General features: G+C 39.0%; 3 protein-coding genes across 3 annotated transcripts; 1 reads left to right on the top strand and 2 right to left on the bottom strand.

The window, feature by feature from the left end:
- The first annotated feature begins 7,396 nt into the window (after positions 1-7,396).
- On the top strand, positions 7,397-12,415 carry LOC145494555 (lysM and putative peptidoglycan-binding domain-containing protein 3-like). The gene is made up of 2 exons (XM_081474053.1): positions 7,397-8,555; positions 9,333-12,415. The coding sequence occupies exons 1-2, from the start codon at positions 8,250-8,252 to the stop codon at positions 9,858-9,860; spliced, it is 834 nt and encodes a 277-aa protein (XP_081330179.1). The 5' UTR covers positions 7,397-8,249; the 3' UTR covers positions 9,861-12,415.
- Positions 12,416-13,586: 1,171 nt separating this feature from the next.
- LOC145494547 (uncharacterized) lies at positions 13,587-15,623 on the bottom strand. The gene has a single exon (XM_081474041.1). The coding sequence runs from the start codon at positions 14,977-14,979 to the stop codon at positions 14,353-14,355; it is 627 nt and encodes a 208-aa protein (XP_081330167.1). The 5' UTR covers positions 14,980-15,623; the 3' UTR covers positions 13,587-14,352.
- A 150-nt stretch (positions 15,624-15,773) lies between these two features.
- On the bottom strand, positions 15,774-18,089 carry LOC145494537 (uncharacterized). The gene has a single exon (XM_081474032.1). The coding sequence runs from the start codon at positions 18,076-18,078 to the stop codon at positions 17,401-17,403; it is 678 nt and encodes a 225-aa protein (XP_081330158.1). The 5' UTR covers positions 18,079-18,089; the 3' UTR covers positions 15,774-17,400.
- Positions 18,090-18,434: the final 345 nt, after the last annotated feature.

The raw sequence follows: 18,434 nt of genomic DNA, 5'->3' as shown, positions 1-18,434 counted from the left end.
GTATAATATCAGGAATTTGGCTCTTTAAGAGAGTTTCCATTGAGGGTATTCAGAGTAACAACTAATAGCACAGCAATCGACTGTTGCTCCTTCCCAACAAAGCACCCCGAGTTGCAAAAATTTTAAGAAACCATTGAGACCCATTTGAGTCTATTCCTACAACTAAGGTGTGGTGTACTTTTATTTGCTATTGAAACCGTACTATTTGATTCAAATTTCGCCAACTTTCCTCACTAAAACTGCATTTTCAAGCCCTCAATCCCATTGTTTTTATTGTCACAAAAAAAAAAAAACAGGTTTTCACCAAATTGCCACAAACGAAACAAAGTATCTTCTCTAGCGCAAACTTGATGTCTTTGATGAAGTTTGTCAAACCCCGACAAACTCAAGTTTAGCTTATCAATGCTTAGGATACATTATCCGTTTCAATACAAAGGACGCAATTATTTGAAGGTTTTTGTCAGCTTCAAGGCCTTTCTTATGCAACAGAATCATCCAGCGTGTCTTAGGCCCAGTTCATACGTCGCATTTCTGCTGTGTCGAATTCAATTCAATTAAGTGCGACAGAAATGCGACTGTGGATTCATACGTCGCACTTGTGTCGCACTTAATTCAGAATTTATACTGTCGATAATGTCGGCCAGCGGAAAATGTTTTAAACGTAGATTATTCAATATGGCGGACGAAAATACCGAGCGACGAAGGACTTTAATTTTGCGACAGATTGTCCGCCAATGGAACGAGAAGGAGAAGGCTGACAACAGAGCAGTATATGTTGCAATATGTGCAGGTTGTATTGGGTCGAGAATGGCCAAGTTTCTTCTTTTTCTTTGGCGGGAAAACATTTACGCATGTTCATACATTAACATGATGTATGCATTAGATTCGACAAGGCAGAAATTCGACGTCTGAATCGGTGTCGCATTTCTGTCGGATAATGCGACATGACCAGTCGAACGTGCGGCAGAAATGCGGCAGCCGAATCAGAAGTCGAATTTCTGTCGAATTTAATTCATTGAATTGAATTCCACACGGCAGAAATGCGACGTATGAACCGGACCTTAGATGCGCACCAGACTTATGGTAGTAACAGGAATAGTGAAGGCTTTACTTCACGTGGGTAACACTTGACAGTGAACCGATGAACTTGTAATAGCTATGATGATGATGATGATGATGATGATGATGATAATGGTAAATAATGCTAAAACGTGCAGATTGGGTTATCTAATTCTAATTTACAACAATTAGTCTCAAAAGCTATAGTATTTACAACTATCAAAGAATAGCTACAGCTCCATTAACATTTATTATTTATTTGTTGGATTTATTATTTGGTAAGTCTTATTAAAATCAAAATCTCTTTCGTGTTTGTCAACATATGAAGTCCAGATGAACAATGAAAAGGGCTGACACGTTTGGGTGTAGATTACCTTGTTTGACAGAAACAGTAGCAGTTCTTGACTTCATGATCTATGAGACCGTCTTTTCCACCTTCTTAATCCACACTATGATTTTTGGCTAAGCACCCAAGAATGAGACTTGCATCTCAGTCAACTTTTCCAAGAGCAGTTTGATAAGCTCGACTGAGGACTAGCCCACCTACAACAATAGTAACAAGCGTAATTGATTTGTTTAGGGTTCTGTGCTCAGTAACACGTACAAAATGCTCAAAATTACTCCCTGTATGATTTTACGACGAGCGTGAAACTCTTATCCTTTGCTGAAGAGAGTCAGAGGGAAGGTCGATAGAGAGGAAACTTGTTCTGAAAAGTTGAAGTTTCAAGGGGCAGACTTATTATGGATTTTTAATGATATAGGGATATCAGGCTTGTTATAGAAGCTTGAATCATTTTGCGTGGAATTGAAATTTCATTTAGACAGAACAAAGAGCTAATTTTCCAATGAAAAGAAATATATATAACTTAAATTTTTAAAGGGACTGACAGTTTTTCAATTCTTCTTTGAGTTATTATCTGACGGATTTTCGGCACTGACCCTGCAATGTCCCTTTCATGAAACTCAGTCAGTTCTTAAACAACTGTTTCTAAAGTCAGGATAGTAAAACTGAGACCCAGCACAGGTCGGTGTAAATTCGGTGTTTTGCCGGACGGGTTGACATGGTTGACAGATACCTTATTGTAATTCAGCATGAAGTGGGCTAGAGCAAACAGTGGGTTTGTGTTGACACTGAATCTGTCAGCTTTTTTAACGATTTCCTCTCCTCAGCGGGTTATATGGCGATTGAAGAGACTCGATGAAACTTCGAGTTAAGCAAGAAATTATAACCCGAAAAGCTGTATAAAACATCAAACGTCTGAAGCAATAGCCGAGGCAGCGATTACATTACAAATACGTAATGAAACTGAAACATTTGAAGTATTTTTATACATTCTGCCTCAGCGCAAGTCTGCTTTAAACCAAAATTCACCTGAATTCAAGTTATTGGCAAACTCAGAGATGTAATAATTGATACTGCTTGACAGTTTTATTCATTATAAGTTTTAGCTTGCACAAGAGGTTGTAATATGGACATAACACAACCCAAAACCTCCATAAGCGTGATCGATATACGCGCTTTGGACTAACTGAACGCGTGAAATTCGTTTGCATGGCTCTGTTGTAAGTTCATCGCTGTAGCAACAGTAAAACAAGTGAAGAATTTCTAAAATGCGGGTAGTCGTGATCAATAATCCATCTCATAAATGTAAACTTAGGTCAATTCAGTATAAAAATTTAAAACGGTATCTAGGCAAGAGAAAAAAAAATTTACCTTTAAATGACTTGCCGCTCACTCGTCCTTCGTCGACATCTGTCAGACCGATTCATAACCATTTAATTTCACTCGACGACTCAACCACAACATCCTTAGAAATTTTTGTCGATCGGTTCTAAAACAAGATAGAATGTTTTAACTTCGGTCAGCCACGGTAACGGAGAACATCAAGAATTCTGGGATTTCGCAGGTGATAGTTATTTAGTTTTAATTTAAAATATTCAATTCTGTGTTGACATGATGATTTATGTCGACTAACCACTGACACTTGAAAAATATTGAGGAAGACTTTCGCTCCAGCATGGCCATTGAATTGAATGAATAGAATCAAACTGAGAATCAAACTGAAGCGAGTGGTGAGGAATGTACTGCCGGCGAAGAGAGACTGGAGTCAGTTGAAGTCGATACAAATCACCATGCAATAAATATTAATAAACCAGCAAAGGAAAACTTGAAATTACAACGAGATAAGAAATCATTGCAAGCGTATTAATCCAGCTTGCAGCATGGCCTTCAGTGCCGATAAAATCTTTCACATGCAGTCAATATAATTTTTTTTTTTTGGCAAAACCTAAAGTATATATTTATTTATTTATTTTTATATCTTTTGTATCATTTTCACCGTTGGACTGAGACAAACAGTTTTAATATTTTAATATTAATTATTTCCAAACCTTAGAAATTCATTTTAAAAGAGAAATAATCAAGCACTATCCATACGAGCAAGTTAAATTAATCTGTATTTCTCAATCAGTATTTCACAGTTTTAGTCCGTAGTGTTAAAGTCACAGTTCTGAACGGAACAACTAATTACCTTCCTGTGCACGTTTTTTCTTGTGTGTCTGATTAGCATAATGCAATGCTTATCACGTTGAAAGAAGTTTCAACTTTTCTTGTCGACTAACATTATTCTCCTCATACGATATTAACTGACGTTTCAAGACCCACGCAAAGATATCGCTTAGAGGCACAGGAAAGGACAAATATATATTTTTCATAATCATTGGCAGTTTCGAAGTTGCAAAGTGTAGCGGTGATAGCGGTTAGTTCTGAAATGGTGGTAATTTTGACTTTCTATTGTCATAATCTACTGTCATAACGTAAAGACAGCTTTGCAACAAACGACGCACAATTGACTTGCAAGCAATTTATACTTGTCTGCATGAACAACGAAATTACTCCAGAACTTCTTTAATATGAAGTAAAGGTATTTTCTCACATTCAATGATTGAAGTTTATGCAACAACAACTCACTGACGATTGTTCGTTGTTAACGCTGTGCTTTAACTTGCATCACCGTCTGGGGTCACGTGGATGAGAAATATGTAAAATAAGCCCTTTACAGCTATACCATCACGTGACCCACTTTTCATACAAATTATGGGCTATGACTTAAAGAATGCCAGGAATGGAAAAAGCATGTCAAAAATATCAATATGGCCAAGTTAATAGAGGGTAAATGGTTATGAAGCCCGGCAAACATCAAAGCAGCAAACAAAGATGACAATATATTTTGGAAGGTCCACGACCGTGCACAATCTTCTGTTTTACGTTCATGCACTATGCTTGAGGTACGTAATCAAAACATTTCTATTGGCTAGTTCCTCGTTCAGTAGTAAACAACTACTGTGTTTTGTGAACAATCAAGGCCAAAAAAGAGAACAAACGTTTTTAATTTTTTCATAGTTAATAGACGGGGATGGTTACGGAACTCGCCAAAGTTTCTTGTTGTATGCTTTTGTTCTCTATTAACTATGAAAAAATTTAAAAGATTTGTATGGAAAAAGTGGTTGGAGAGCAAGACGTTGTTCTCCAGCAACATTTTCCGTTGATATCCTCTAAATTTTCTAAAAATTCAACCTGTCGTATAAACTTACTCTTTGATGCCAGGGGCTTCAAACATGACCATTTTGGTATTTTCGATATGCTCTTTCCATATTCTTTTTAGCAAAAATTGGGTCATGTAACCCCAGCTGCAAAGGGCCTATTTTAGCCCATTGCTAGGGCTTCCGCCATCTTGGATTTACATTGGGTACCGGAGTCAAGAGTGATAATCAGAGTATGTCTCTGTGATCGACTGGGAAGATTTACAAACCGAACACAAGTCTATCTTAAGATAACATGAGGGCGTTCACCACTGTTTAAATTCAACTTTAACAAGAGTAGACCGACACAACATAGGATGATTTTTTTAAGGTGTACTGTATTTCGGCTGACCAAACCGAAGCCGAAGTCAACGTATACCAGCAGGATCATCGTTCGCGGTTGCTTGCTTAAACATTCTAACAAGAGTGGCTAGCTATAGGCGACGGAAAAAAAATTCGTCCAATTACATAAGAGCTACTTTCTTAACAAGATCTTTCTAAGGAAATCTGAATTTCACTTTGGATCAGAGCTTAAACTGCCTTATTTTTGGGCTCTCTAATAAACCTGAAATGTTTTTGCACTGGGGCTACTGAGTTACACGAGATACTGTTTTCACCGCTTATTTGGTTAGCGCAACAGACGTTTTAACATAAATATTACGATATAGAATTATCTTGTTGCTTATAATATTTTTGTGACAATATTTTATTAACAACTGCACACAGCTAGCTCCAAATCAACTGAAACTAACTAATGACAATATTCCATCTGATCATTCCAAAGTAATAATCAATTAATTTTACTTTCAATTACTTTGGAAGCAAAGTTAACTCGAATGCTAACCGATACGTAACCAATGTTAAGCTATTATATAGATAGGCGGTCTAACTTTTTCCCTTCTCAGTTATATTCGTTTTTTTTCTTGGTAATCTCTTTGATATTAATAGACTGTGTCGGTCGGATCGTGTTTTGCGGTAGTCCCCCGCCGCTGATGAACATCTGGATTTTGTCATCAACACATCACTTTGCTTTAATTGCGTCTTGGTCTTTGTTGCTCTGAAAAGAATTGAACAAGAAAAGTACGGAATGTTGGTCACGTCACGCTCAGTTTTAAAAACAAAGTTGACGGTTGACCCCTCAGACCATTACACTTGACAAAATTATTTGAACCAGGGGACTTTCCAAAATGATAGGTACCTTAAGGGCAAGTGAATGCTAAGTTTTCCATGCGCTAGTTTTCTCATTTTGTTTTTAGGCCGTTGGTAAGCTTAAAGTGAAAGAGCCCAGAGAATTTAGGAATTTTGAGTTTTAAGATTTACAGTGAAGGAGAATAAAGAAATAAGAGCACAATAGATTTGAAGCTGTGAAAGAGGACATCATGACTTGATAAAGCTATTATTTTTATATTTTTTCTTTCATCGAGTATCAAAAAGAATCGGGTGTAATTCCCCTAAGAGTAGCAGAGATTTCCTTTTTCTAGTATAGTGTGCCCATTGGCTAGTCGTTTCATGAAATTATCTTGCTAGCGCAACATCAGGACAGAAGTACGTAGCTTAACAGCTTGTAAACAAACCAACCAACAAACAAACAAACAAGCGAACGAAAAAAACCTGACGAATAGATTAATATATAGATTTAGGCCAGCCTAAAAGTGTAGCTCCCGGGCCGGGTTGTTCAAAGCCCGATTAAGCTAACCCAGGCAAAGGTAGAATTTTGAGATGTTCTGTATATTGTTTGGCCTTCTGTTTTGAGTTTTAATAATCATCATATACACAAAACAAAGCAGCAAAAAGCATTTGTATAGGAGAAAAAGTTATAATTCGGTTAACTTTTAATTCTGGGTTTTAACCGGCTTCCAAACAATCCTGCCCTGTTTTCAAAAAGTTAACCTGACATGAATCGCGATCCAATCGAAAAACCAGCACTTGGTCAGCGGTAAACTTAAAAAACACGTGACCTCGACGAGCTGTAAACTTGAGCCCGCGATATGGCCACGTGATACTGGTCAGCGGATACCTTGTTTGGATAGTTGTCAATTGATCATAACATGGATGTCCAATATCAAAGAAGTACATGGTAAACCAAGGCTGCATGTCTATGTCAATTATGGCCGCCGTGTTGCGCGACTTGTCGAGTTGTCGTCGCCGTCGTCGTGCGTACACGCCCACGAGCAATACCGCTAGCCATGATAACCATGAGAAAATCAACTCACGGGTTTCCTGTTCTTTCCTATATGAATATGGGGCTCCGCTCGGCGGCGGAGCTCCGCTAAAAACTGTCCTTTTTACCAGAAAGGCCGTGTAAAACTGCCTGTCCAAACATAGCTTAGCCAAGCTCTTGTAAACAAGCAAACAACCAACCAACCAACCAAACAAACTGAAACAACTAAAACTGACGAATAGATCAAAACGTCCGCTATTGTCAAAAGGGCCGTGTAAACGCGACTTCACTGGCAAAGAAACATTTCCAGCCACTCTTTGTTTAACGTAATATATTTTGTATTTCACTGTTCTTGCTTAACGATCTATTGTTCAATTTCAGTTCTTACAATTTTTTTTAAATTTTCAACTTGACATTGGCGTTCCGTCAATGTGGAAACGACATCGATTTCTCAATTTTAAAAGAGTTTGAAATGATCACCCCCCCCCCCCCCCCAAATACTTTGCACTTCCTCTTCATTCGTGACTAGGAATGTAACTACGGCCAAATAAAAGGAACATTTCCAACGCAGCATGTTTCCACATTGTTGTGCAAAACATGTTGCACAATTTTTGGTCAGCCAGGCTGTTGTAATATGTTGAAGGTGTTGGATCGGTTCAGCAGGCTGGCCAGACGTTGTAGCATGTGCAATATGTTGCATTATTATATGGCTACTGTATCGATATTGCACTTCTTGAGGGGGAGAGATGAACTGAATCCTACACCGTGATTGGCTACCCGAGAGGGCAAGATGGCGCTATCTTGCCCGCTCGGGATTACCCGCTATGTCCCGCAAGAAAATAGTGTTCTTTACCATATAATAATTAATAAATCTTTTATCGACCAAACTTGTTTGGTCAAGATGGCTGGACATTGGCCTCATTCTTTTTTTTGCGTGTTAATGGACCTTGACTCCGTCAGGGTAAATAAACACACGCGAAAAAAAAAAAAAAAATGAGGCCTATATCCAGCCATCTTGACCTCACGCTTGGTCAATAACCCACATACATTTCGCAATACAGGTATATTGTGCTGAAATGTTAGGTTGCAGTAGGTTTGGCCTGGCCTGAAAGCGATGAGGGATTTTTTTCTGCTACAACTGCAAGCAGCAGCCTCGTCTTTGGCTTTTGTTTGAAACCCATTGGAACGTGTATTGAGGAAAAAAGTCAAACATGGATAACGTGACATGTGCAAGTAGGAAGTGGAATTGTGTGACAGAAACTGCCAGGCGGAAACACGTTTTAGCGACTTCCAAATATAGAAGATAGTCGTGACGTGTCTTACAGTTCAACATGGCGGACGACGATATATAGCAGAAATTTCTCATCTTCGTGTAAAAGTATAAAGAATCACTAGCGGCTTCCGCAAAATGATCTATTTATTGTCTGTAAAATGAGGAGCATTCGCCATGTCTCTTTTGAAGAAAGGAGGCTATACAAGTTATGTTTCAAGCCGGCCAGAAAATGATCCGGCTGCTGAGATACAAAATGTCTCGTCTTCAAGAGTCTATATATTTGGGAATGATGAGGCGGACGAAACGGGGATCGAAGACTCCACGTTGGAGATGACAGAGTTAAGACCAAGAAATAAAAACAAGAGATCATATGCTTCGACCAAATCGGGCCCTCATCAGTCCAAGAAAACGGAAACTATAGATCGTGATGTTCTGCCAACTGATTCACTTCAAAGTGTTTCACTGCAGTACGGCTGTACGGTACGTATGTATTGGTACAATAATGTAACTTGTATCATCGTCTGTATTGCTTACATGTGCCTTTCCCTACAATTGTCCAAAATTGAAGAATGGAATTGAAGGATTATCTCCTTTAAATACTGTTCAATTTTTGTGTGTTCAACTGTTAAACTGTGTAGTTATGAACTGCAACAATTTGACTGTATTGTATAAGAGCTTAATCTTATATCGTATTCTTCAAAAACGAAAAATACTACAAACCTGAACAGGAAGTGTAATTCTTGCCTTGGTAGACAAGTGTTTCTGCGTTTATAATCAACGCACATTTTGTGGCCTGTATACGAAAACGATCCGGACTTCACAGTATGACTCAGTACTTTCTTTGATATAGGTTACCATAGTAAATGAAGTGATTCTTATGAATCATGTTTTGTACTGTTTCACCAGAGTATAACCACGGAAAAGGCCATAGAATTATGTCCAAGTCAAATTTTGAATTATGTTAATCGGTGCAAGTTACTAAGTCGATTACATAATAATGTACATAAAGAAATGAGACACTGTGTTTCATCACATCTCCATACACTGAAGAGGGAGTTGAAATTACAATGCCAGTTTTGTATGTTATTTCCTTGAATACAAAACAAGTTGTGTAGCAAGTGAATAAACCGGGCAAAAAAATTCTTCTGAGCTAAACATTAAATGTAACTGGGCTACCAAATGAACTGAAAAAGAAGGCATGATGGGAAAGATGGATTTTGGTCACTTAATGATTGATGAATTTATTTGATTTTACAGGTAGCTGAAATAAAGAGAGTCAATAATTTTTACAGCAACCAAGATTTCTATGCTCTAAAGACTATCAAAATCCCAGTCCAACCACATGGATTATTGACTGAAATATCTGATAAGAGACAAAGACCCCCGCCTATCAAAATACCTGGAAACCAGCCTTCTGTATCAGGAGATATTAATGATGACAATGATGAGTCTGATTACGAGGAGAGTGGGCTCAATGGAGATTGTGTGAGAACTGTAAGCATTCGCTCTGCACTTGACTCACCAAACAGTTTTCTACAACATATGGACAATGACCTCAAGCTGATTTGCAAATCTACACCCTTACGAAAGAACAATCTCGATGAAGTCACTAGGACGTTGACAATTAATTGCATAAACCCGATAAAATTAAGAAAACAACAAGAAAAGACGCTCGGAACTGCTTGTGGCATTGGGTGGAAGGGAATCATAGTAACTGTGTTTGTTGTAGGTATCCTATTGCCAGGAATAGTGGCCTTTTTGTATCTAAGAAAAAGTGGCAGATGACCAGAAATATATTTTTATATTATGGCCTTTTTGACAGTATATTTAAAACTGGCTAGACGAAAGAATTACAGCAGTTGATGTCAGTAATTTCAGAAATTGAATTGTGAAAAGTGGATTTGACCATCAATGTACAGATATATTGAAAGTAAAATTAATATAGTATTTTATGGTAAGTAAATTAAACATACAATTTGATAACGTTTTATGATTCTCAACGAAACAAATTTGTGGTTCAGTCTGCCACCTTCTGCTAAAATATTTATTTCATCTAGTAATTTTGTTAATTATAATACGTAAAATGCTACATTATGCAAGAAAGGTTCTAAAACAGCATCAAGGACAAGCTTTTGTCCCCTCACTGTTTTAAGGACAGGTTAAGTTATCATTGAAAAAGCTCAATTCGAGGCGAATTAATTTTCTTTTATTTTAAAATCTGAAAGGTTGGTCTGAAGTCTTTTCTATGTACTGGTAGTTACTGACTTCAGTTCTTCTTTAGAGGGTGCTAACAGCTACGTTTAGCTATGAGATGGGCCTAGTTTCTTAGCAGACACTTTACGCATCAATAGACCCTTTGCATAAATGGTGCCTATATTTGAATAACAATACTTATACATCCTAAGCCTCACATTCATGTGAAAAATCCTTTGTCTGGAAACACAAGTACAAGGCTTAGGATGTATATAATATTGTTCAAATTGAGGTGCCATTTATGCAAAGGGTCTATTCTCATTAATGTCTGTTTCTTTTGACTGATAAAATTGCACTGCACCATGATTTGAAAATGGCTCAATTTTGATTTGACTTCTAAATAACTGAACATTTCAATAACTTGTCACAAGAACCATGATAAAAGTTCTGTTGAATACAACTAGCAGAATGCTTTGATTCTTACCTGTCGTAGCTTCTTGTAAGAGATTGGTGAATTCAGCTTGTTATCAAATTCTTTCATAGTGCAAGTATCCTAGCTGCTTAAGTTGTCTATATAACTTCGATGATTATTTTGCATCTTTAAATCCCATTCTCTCATAATGAAAAGCTTGACTGTATTCTTGCTAACTTTACATGTAACAAGTGATTGAGAAATAAATTGCAGCTAGCTGCCTTGCAGCAACCCAGATGGTCCAGATGGTTTGGTTTCCAAGCATAATTCATTTGTGACTGCGGCAAACTTCAGCAACTATATACATTGACTTTGTTACACCCTTAACTTATTTATGGCAATTTGATCTATCACTAGATGAGCTAAGAAGTGGTAGAGGCCATAATAACATGCTAGCCTATAGCAAGCTCTCTTAGATTAGGGGATGGAGGCTCTTCATCCACCTTCTTCTTGAAGAGAGCTTGTTCACAAGCTAGAGATGGGTTACAGGGTTGCTCAGTCTTCTCTGCTCCCATGAGTATAAATTAACAGGGTTGTACCTAGACTCAATTACCAGCTGCTGTTTGGGAAAGGAGCCCGCACTCCTCCCCCAAAGGACGTTTGAGAGTTGAGAACCAGACCCAAGAGAGCGGCAGAAATCGAGCCTCAGAAGTGCAAACATTCTATTATTTTCATTTTTAATAAAAAGCCCAGCACGCTGCAACTCCTCACTCTAGGCAGAGGGAACAGGAATACTACATAGGGCTACATGATGCAAATAAATTTATAACTGCATTGGGTAATATTGACCCTCAAAATTTACAATTAAAGGGATTGTTACAGCTGAAGATTGAATAAATAGAATAAGTATGTACACAACATTGAGTGGTAATTACTCTTGTCTATTTCGTCTTGTCATTTTCTTCCAATTTTCGAGTTTTCACCTTTCTTTTTCTTAAATCAGTAATTGTCACCTCAAACTTTCGTGATAAGAGAAATTTAGTGCCTGTTGTTTTCGGATTGATAAAAATGTTTTGTTACCAGAAAAAGGTCAGCTGATTTTCGAAAAGGCAGTAAGACCTAAGGTTTTCGGGGAATAGACAAAATAGCCCTAAACATTTTCAAGTTTCCCAACTATGACCACAGATAAAAATTTTATAGCTCAGCCTAAAATTAACGTACAGAGCTTTAAGTATTCCGGCCGGTTAGCTTAAAACAACGTTTGAAGCATTCGATAGCCCATGGTCACCTATTAATTACCGCTGGGACTGCACCAGGCTGTTGACTTCTCTTTTTTTTTTCCAGAGAAACTTTTTGTCGCCCAGGCAACGTCTGAGGACCACACATCAATTTGTTCATAAATATTTCACTTGCTTCTCCAAGCACTGACATTTTATCCCCGATTGGAAGTGCAACTGATGCATCAATGCCGGGAGAGCTCATGACGTGGAAGACGTGACCAACAAGGGTCCTCCTAGACGGGGAGTTTTTTGCAACGATCACTTTCCACACTCGCCTGAACAAGGTCGTACAAAACACAACCTGTGGCCACCCGTAAAGGTCTTGTTTATAGGAAAAAAGCGTATTGAAGTTTGACGTCTAAATTTCGTAGAATTCTACTAGTATACTAATGCACAAATGCTGCAATCTGATTGGCTGAGCTAGTAGTATACTATCAGCCATTAGAGTGCAATGGCTGTCGGTCATCCACGAAATGCGACGTTTTCCTCTTTTTTTCCGAAGTTTTGGAGGAAAGTTTAGATGTAAATGGTAATTAAATTTCTGAGAAGACTAAAAGAAGGACATTAACGGTTTCTTGACTTTAAAAACTTGAAAATATTGAAAAAATGGATGCGCACACGTACACAAGTTCAAATTTACCAAAGACAGTTCAATACGTGCGATGTTGTAAAAGCGTGAAGGACGATAATGTGTAGAAAAATAATTGGAAACCGTTATTTGCGTTAATTTCAGTTAGAATTCTACTAAAGCAATTAGATTATTCGCTCTCGACTTCTATGAGGCGATAGTTGATTCGGCCTTCGGCCTCATGAACTATCACCTCATAGAAATAAATTGTTAAGTAGTATTCAGATGCCATGTAGTAAGGAGTGGCCGTCAATCCCAATCTATGTTATCTCCTTGAGCTTATCTTTCAAGTTTTGCCTCCTTTTCTGAACCTCGCACTGTTTAATTTATTTAATATATTTATTTTCTCCCCTGAAGGCACCCGAGACCCACAAGGCGTTGCTTTCAGTCAAGGGCGACACCGCTAAAACTCGCTACCTTCGATATATCCTCCATTTACCAAGCTTTACCGATAGAAAAGATTTTTGCAAACCAGTTTTAAAGTCACCAACTGTGCGTTATTAACAATGAAAACTAAAAACACTTGTTTTCGATTCTTTAGCTTGTTTGAAATGAAGAGAAGATTCGTGTGGAAAATGCGCGCATACGATTCTTGTTCACGAGTTGAGCAGTGTCAGAAAAGATAGAAATACGAACGAGTGAGCGCAGCGACCGAGTTAGTCGTGATGCAACTCAATGAGCGCATTTAATGGTTCTGACATTTCTTTCATGCCAAGATTAGAAACAATGAAGGAAAATAAACAAAACGACTTAGAAGCGTGAACATGGTAAGTAATGATCACTAATTACAATAGCAGGGGAGCAAATACTTGGATGCTAGGAAAAACAGTCTCACATTTCTAATTAACAAATTAAAGTCAGTTTTTCATGTGTCTGTCCTGTTATTGATCATGAATTGTCAAAGTAGCTGTGGATTCACGAGGCGATAGCCAAGTGGATCAGCAGACTAGCTTTAACAATGTTATGACGAAATTCATTGTCAATAACAGGGCGGACGCATGAAAAACTGACGTCAATTTGTTTTTTTCGATAACGAATTGTTAAATTGTCCGTTCTCGCTCGTTGACGCATCGCATAAATTATAAATTCCTGTGTCTGTCCGCTTATTGACAATGAAAATCAGCCAATGAGCACTAGAGAATTTCTGCAGTTGTTGTAAAAAACATGTATTGATACCATCTCAGCTACAGTCTAACTTTATTAATTAGACTGGCCTGAGTCGCTGATCAGCCGAAACTCGATGGACGTTTTGTCTGAGCGTTGGAGATTTGCAACTGTATAATTTATTACTAGGAAAATTACAAACCCGTCTTGAATATACAAACATCCATACCCGGATAACAGAGAAAACCGAAACTGCCGTAACTGTCAAAAGCTTCGCGTGTTCGCCAGAGATTTCATCTGCAATTGTAATTTACTAATAGCGAACTTGAGGAGCGACGCTTTTGAGGGGCGGACGCTAACCGGAAGTTGAAAGTTCTCGTCCCAGGTGTTCACTACAGCTTTTTGGTCAGCACTGTTTGGTTTAAAATACAAACACGACGACTTTCCAGTTGATCCCATGGCGTCAAAAGCGCGCTAAAATTAGCTCCATTCCTCCTCCGGTTGCCGTTCGCGTCTCAAAAACGTCGCTGCTAATATCTCTCCAGTAAGCTAGCTCCTACGGACGCTCCTACGTAGACAATCTTTGGGCTCGTCAAGTAATCACCGGGGCCTGAGCAATTTAGTCAGTCAGTCTGTCATTTTCTCTGCGCTTTCCCGTCCTTATCTTTCTTCAAGACTTAGTTTTGATTTGTCTGTAGCTGCACTTTCCGCTTCTGCACTTTGCTTGGTCTTTTTTTCGGTTTCCCTCTCCTCAATTTTCTTCAAAGCCTTACGATAGGCCCAGAACTCAGACTGTATCCTATTGTTCACCTCCTTCTTGTCCCTCAGTAACTTCTCGTACTTTGCTGCAAGCGTCTCCCAAGCTACTTTGGAATCCCAAACTTCGGTTTCTGAAATGAACTTCACTTGCTTCTCAAGATACTGGCATTCTATTCCAGATTTAAAGTGCGCCTGGTACAAATTAGAGGGCGCGTTTTGAATCTGTGGTATATTTACGATTGCTGTGAAGAGGAGCGAAGTCGTGGAGGTGGCAACCAAGAACGGTGCGAGGCGAGGATTGTTGGTGACCAGCACTTTCCAGTCCAATTTTGCCACCACGCTAGCTGCGGCTCCAAACGTTCCCGTGAAGAGAGACGCGTATTGAAGCCGGGTATCCCACATTCTGTAGTATCCTGAGGATATATAGTGAGAACTGGCTGTCACATGCAAGCTATGTTGCATAGTACGGAGTTCATTCCCTAACTTTTGCCGTTTCATTCGATCTTCTGCTGAAATGCCTGCGCCCATTTTGCCAATCGGAAGTGACTGGAGGCAGTAAGCAGTGCAAAACCGAAGGAACTAGATTTTTGCTTTCGAAACCAGAAGGAACGAGTAGTATTGAACGCAAAAAAAGAACCAAGAACTGAAAATATTAGCTCACATTTACAGCACTAGAACGAGGGATAATGACGTGTTTCGAAGCAAATACATTGATCACATCATAGTTAATAGAGGGGGATGGTTATGAAGCCCGGAAAACATCAAGGGAAGAAACAAAGATGCCAAGATTTATGTTGGAAGGTCCAAGACTTAACCAAAACGTTTCGATTAGTTAGTTCCTTGGTCAGTAGTAAAAAGCTACTGTGTTTTGTGCACGGTCAAGGCCAAAAAAAAGAACAAAAACATACAACAAAGAACCTTGGCGAGTTTCGTAACCATTCCCCTCTATTAACTGTGATCACACGATTTGCCTGATATACGGTATAAAGGATCCATCTATACGGAAAAGTGCTTCAGTCCTCAGTTTAGTCTAAGGTTATAATGATTTCAATGATAGACCCCATGATATCATTTGCTTCTTACCATTTAACTTAATAACCGAAAAAAAATTTACTTTCCTTCAAGGTTTCCTCAAACGAAGCAGCATTAAAATGAAATTCCAGTTGTGACAAGCTCAACACAACACACTAAAGAGAGGAAAGACAATCAGCAAAGGGGAACCAAGTCTTAAACTTAAAGGCTTAAAAACTATTGTACAAGAGCCTCGCTCGGAGACAGTGGTTGCGTTGCTATCTACGTTTGACGCTGCGATCAAAAAGATCTGGCGAGAAAAACAACTTGGAGTCTGAAGGTGCGGTCTTTATAATAAGAGAGCGAAACATCAAAGGAATACGTGTAACTCGTAAACTCAAGTCCAGTTTTGCACTTTATTCAATTTTATTCTCTTTTCCTATCTTCAATTTGCCTCAAGGATTCACGATAAGACCAGCTCAACTTGCTGTTCTCCTCCTTCTTGTACATGAGCATGCAGGTTTTCGTGGTACTTTTGCTGCCAGCGTCCCCCACGATGTCTTGGTATCCCAAACCTCCGTTTCTGAAACGATCTAAATTGGCCGGTGTATTCTGGATCATCGTTATTGGCAGATTTACGAAGACCAGTCGTAGAGGTTCCTACTAAGATCGCTGCTAGGCGAGGACTCTTTAAGATCAGCATTTTCCACGACTAAGCTTAGAAAACACAACTAGGATGAGAAAAACACAACTAAGCGCAAAAAAACGTTCCTGTGAAAAGAGAGACGTAGCGAAACCTGAGCTGGAGTCCCATTTTCCGTAGTATTCTGCAGCTATATAGTGAGATGCGGCTCTCACTTTCAAACTTTTTGGCATCTCCTGTAATTTTTGCCGCTTGCTTCGCTCATCTGAAGAAATACCTGTTTGTTGCCCCATTCGGTACGTGAAAGGAGTTACATTTTCTCTTTTGAAAACCGAGCGAACAAGGCAGAAATTAAGGAAGTGAGAAAAATTTATAAGGAAATAAGAACAATTATTTATATGCGGTTTGTTCAGACTTGTGCGGCGCAAAGAATACTGTACTTTATTCCGGGACTATTATTCCACTATTACTCCATTTTTCCATGTCAGGACGAGAGAACGCGCAAAATTTGAGGGGCTTGGAAAAATACTAGCCAGTTAGATTATGACAACAAAAGGTCCACCTTAGGAGATGTTATTAGAATTACTTTACGTCCAACAGTAAATTCAAAGCAGGACAAGTTGCAAATCAAGCGTGCGATTTCTAAGCGGCTTTTCGTGATCACAACTGTTGCTAAACTCAACATCTAACGATTAGATCACTTTATAAAGAACAAACAATTTCTATGCAACCGGCTGGGAAAATCTCGCCGGGCTACGGAAAACGACAAGTGTGTTGGAATCTCTGTGACCGACTGGGCAACAGAGCTCAACATTTGATTCCGCCATGATGACAACAAAACTTTCGGAGAACCCTAGATTTCGAGTACTCGCGCTAACGGTACTTCTCCTCCGACTAAATTGGGGACATTTTTCAAATTGTCAGTTATGAAATTTTTCGACAACAATAATGCAACAGTGAAAAAAAATATGAGGTCCGAGTTGGGGGCGGGGGGAAACTCCAATAGATCTCGTTTCATAATCTAATCCGCAAAGACGGCTTATGTTATGAACCTGAAATTGTGTAACAGTATACTCATCACGCAAAAGGAGTTTGGAAGCAAGAATAACAAATACGATTTACGTTCGAAAGCAAAACTATCATAAATAGTATTTTGTCAAAGTTCCCGTTTACGTTGAGTTTCCATCCGGAAGTGAATTCAAGTTTGATATTTACGTCCAAGGGGAAGTTGAGTTTATTCTGTGAATGTTTTCGTACCCTGATAACCAAACCTGATATTGTCAGAATCATCTCAGTCACTCGACAGAGGATCTCGGATTCACCTCCTGTTCTGATGAACTTTTCGCCTTTTTCTCCTTGTCTCTACTCTCGATTTTCTTCAAGGCCTTACGATAAGCCCAGTTCTCAGATTTAATTTTGCTGTTCACTTCCTTCTTATCCCTGAGAAACTTCTCGTACTTTGCGGCAAGCGTCTCCCAAGCTACTTTGGAATCCCAAACTTCCGTTTCAGAAAAGAACTTCATCTGCCTCTCTAGGTACTGGCATTCTATCCCAGATCTAAAGTGCGCCTGGTATAAATTGCCCGGCGTGTTCTGAATCTGCGGTAGATTTACGATAGCTGTTAGAAGGAGCGAAGTCGTGGAGGTGGCAACAACGATGGGCGCGAGGCGAGGAATGTTCGAGACCATCATTTTCCAAGCCAATTTTGAGGCCACACTAGCTCCGGCACCTATTGTTCCCGTAAAGAGGGACGCGTACTGCAGCCTGACATCCCAGTTTCTGTAGTGTTCTGTAGATATATAGTGAGACGTCGACGTCACGTGCAAGCTGTTCTGCATCTTACGGAGTTCATTCTGTAAGTTTTGACGTTTCATCCGATCTTCCTCCGTGATTCTTTGGGATGAAATACCTGCACCCATAGCGCCGTTGAACTGAGCGAGTCGGTAGGAAATCGAAGAAAAAATAACTTTCATTTTCAACAAACGGGGAGAATTAAGCGGATGCTGAAACGATATCCTTTACAAAGGAAAGGAAATTGAAAGTTCAAACTGAAATAATTCTAATCAATATTCCCCACATTTAAGTCATTTAACAGACGGGAAAATCCAAATTTAGCGTGTGGGTATTCTGTACGACTCATCCAGACAAGAAGTAAGGATGAGTGTTTTTCCGTCAGCTATAGCAGGCAAGGGACGGGAGATCTTACTGAAACAAGATAGAGAATGCTCTCATTGTTATCTGTTAACAGAATTCTTTTCTAAAACGGAGAATGACAACCGTCTGCTCTGCTGTCCGAGGCGATGCATGACCTTTTTGCGACCCAATGTTG

The sequence above is a fragment of the Orbicella franksi genome, chromosome 1, assembly GCF_964199315.1.
Source record: "Orbicella franksi chromosome 1, jaOrbFran1.1, whole genome shotgun sequence".
Lineage (NCBI taxonomy): Eukaryota > Metazoa > Cnidaria > Anthozoa > Scleractinia > Merulinidae > Orbicella > Orbicella franksi.
Note: the sequence above shows the minus strand (reverse complement) of the source record. Positions and strands in the feature narration are given on the sequence as shown.

Bases quoted from the DNA above. Each gene is read 5' to 3' on its own strand.
- LOC145494547 (XM_081474041.1), bottom strand. From the start codon at position 14,979: ATGGGCGCAGGCATTTCAGCAGAAGATCGAATGAAACGGCAAAAGTTA.
- LOC145494555 (XM_081474053.1), top strand. From the start codon at position 8,250: ATGTCTCTTTTGAAGAAAGGAGGCTATACAAGTTATGTTTCAAGCCGG. The intron at 8,556-9,332 runs GTACGTATGTAT...TTGATTTTACAG, and splicing joins CACTGCAGTACGGCTGTACG to GTAGCTGAAATAAAGAGAGT.
- LOC145494537 (XM_081474032.1), bottom strand. From the start codon at position 18,078: ATGAAAGTTATTTTTTCTTCGATTTCCTACCGACTCGCTCAGTTCAAC.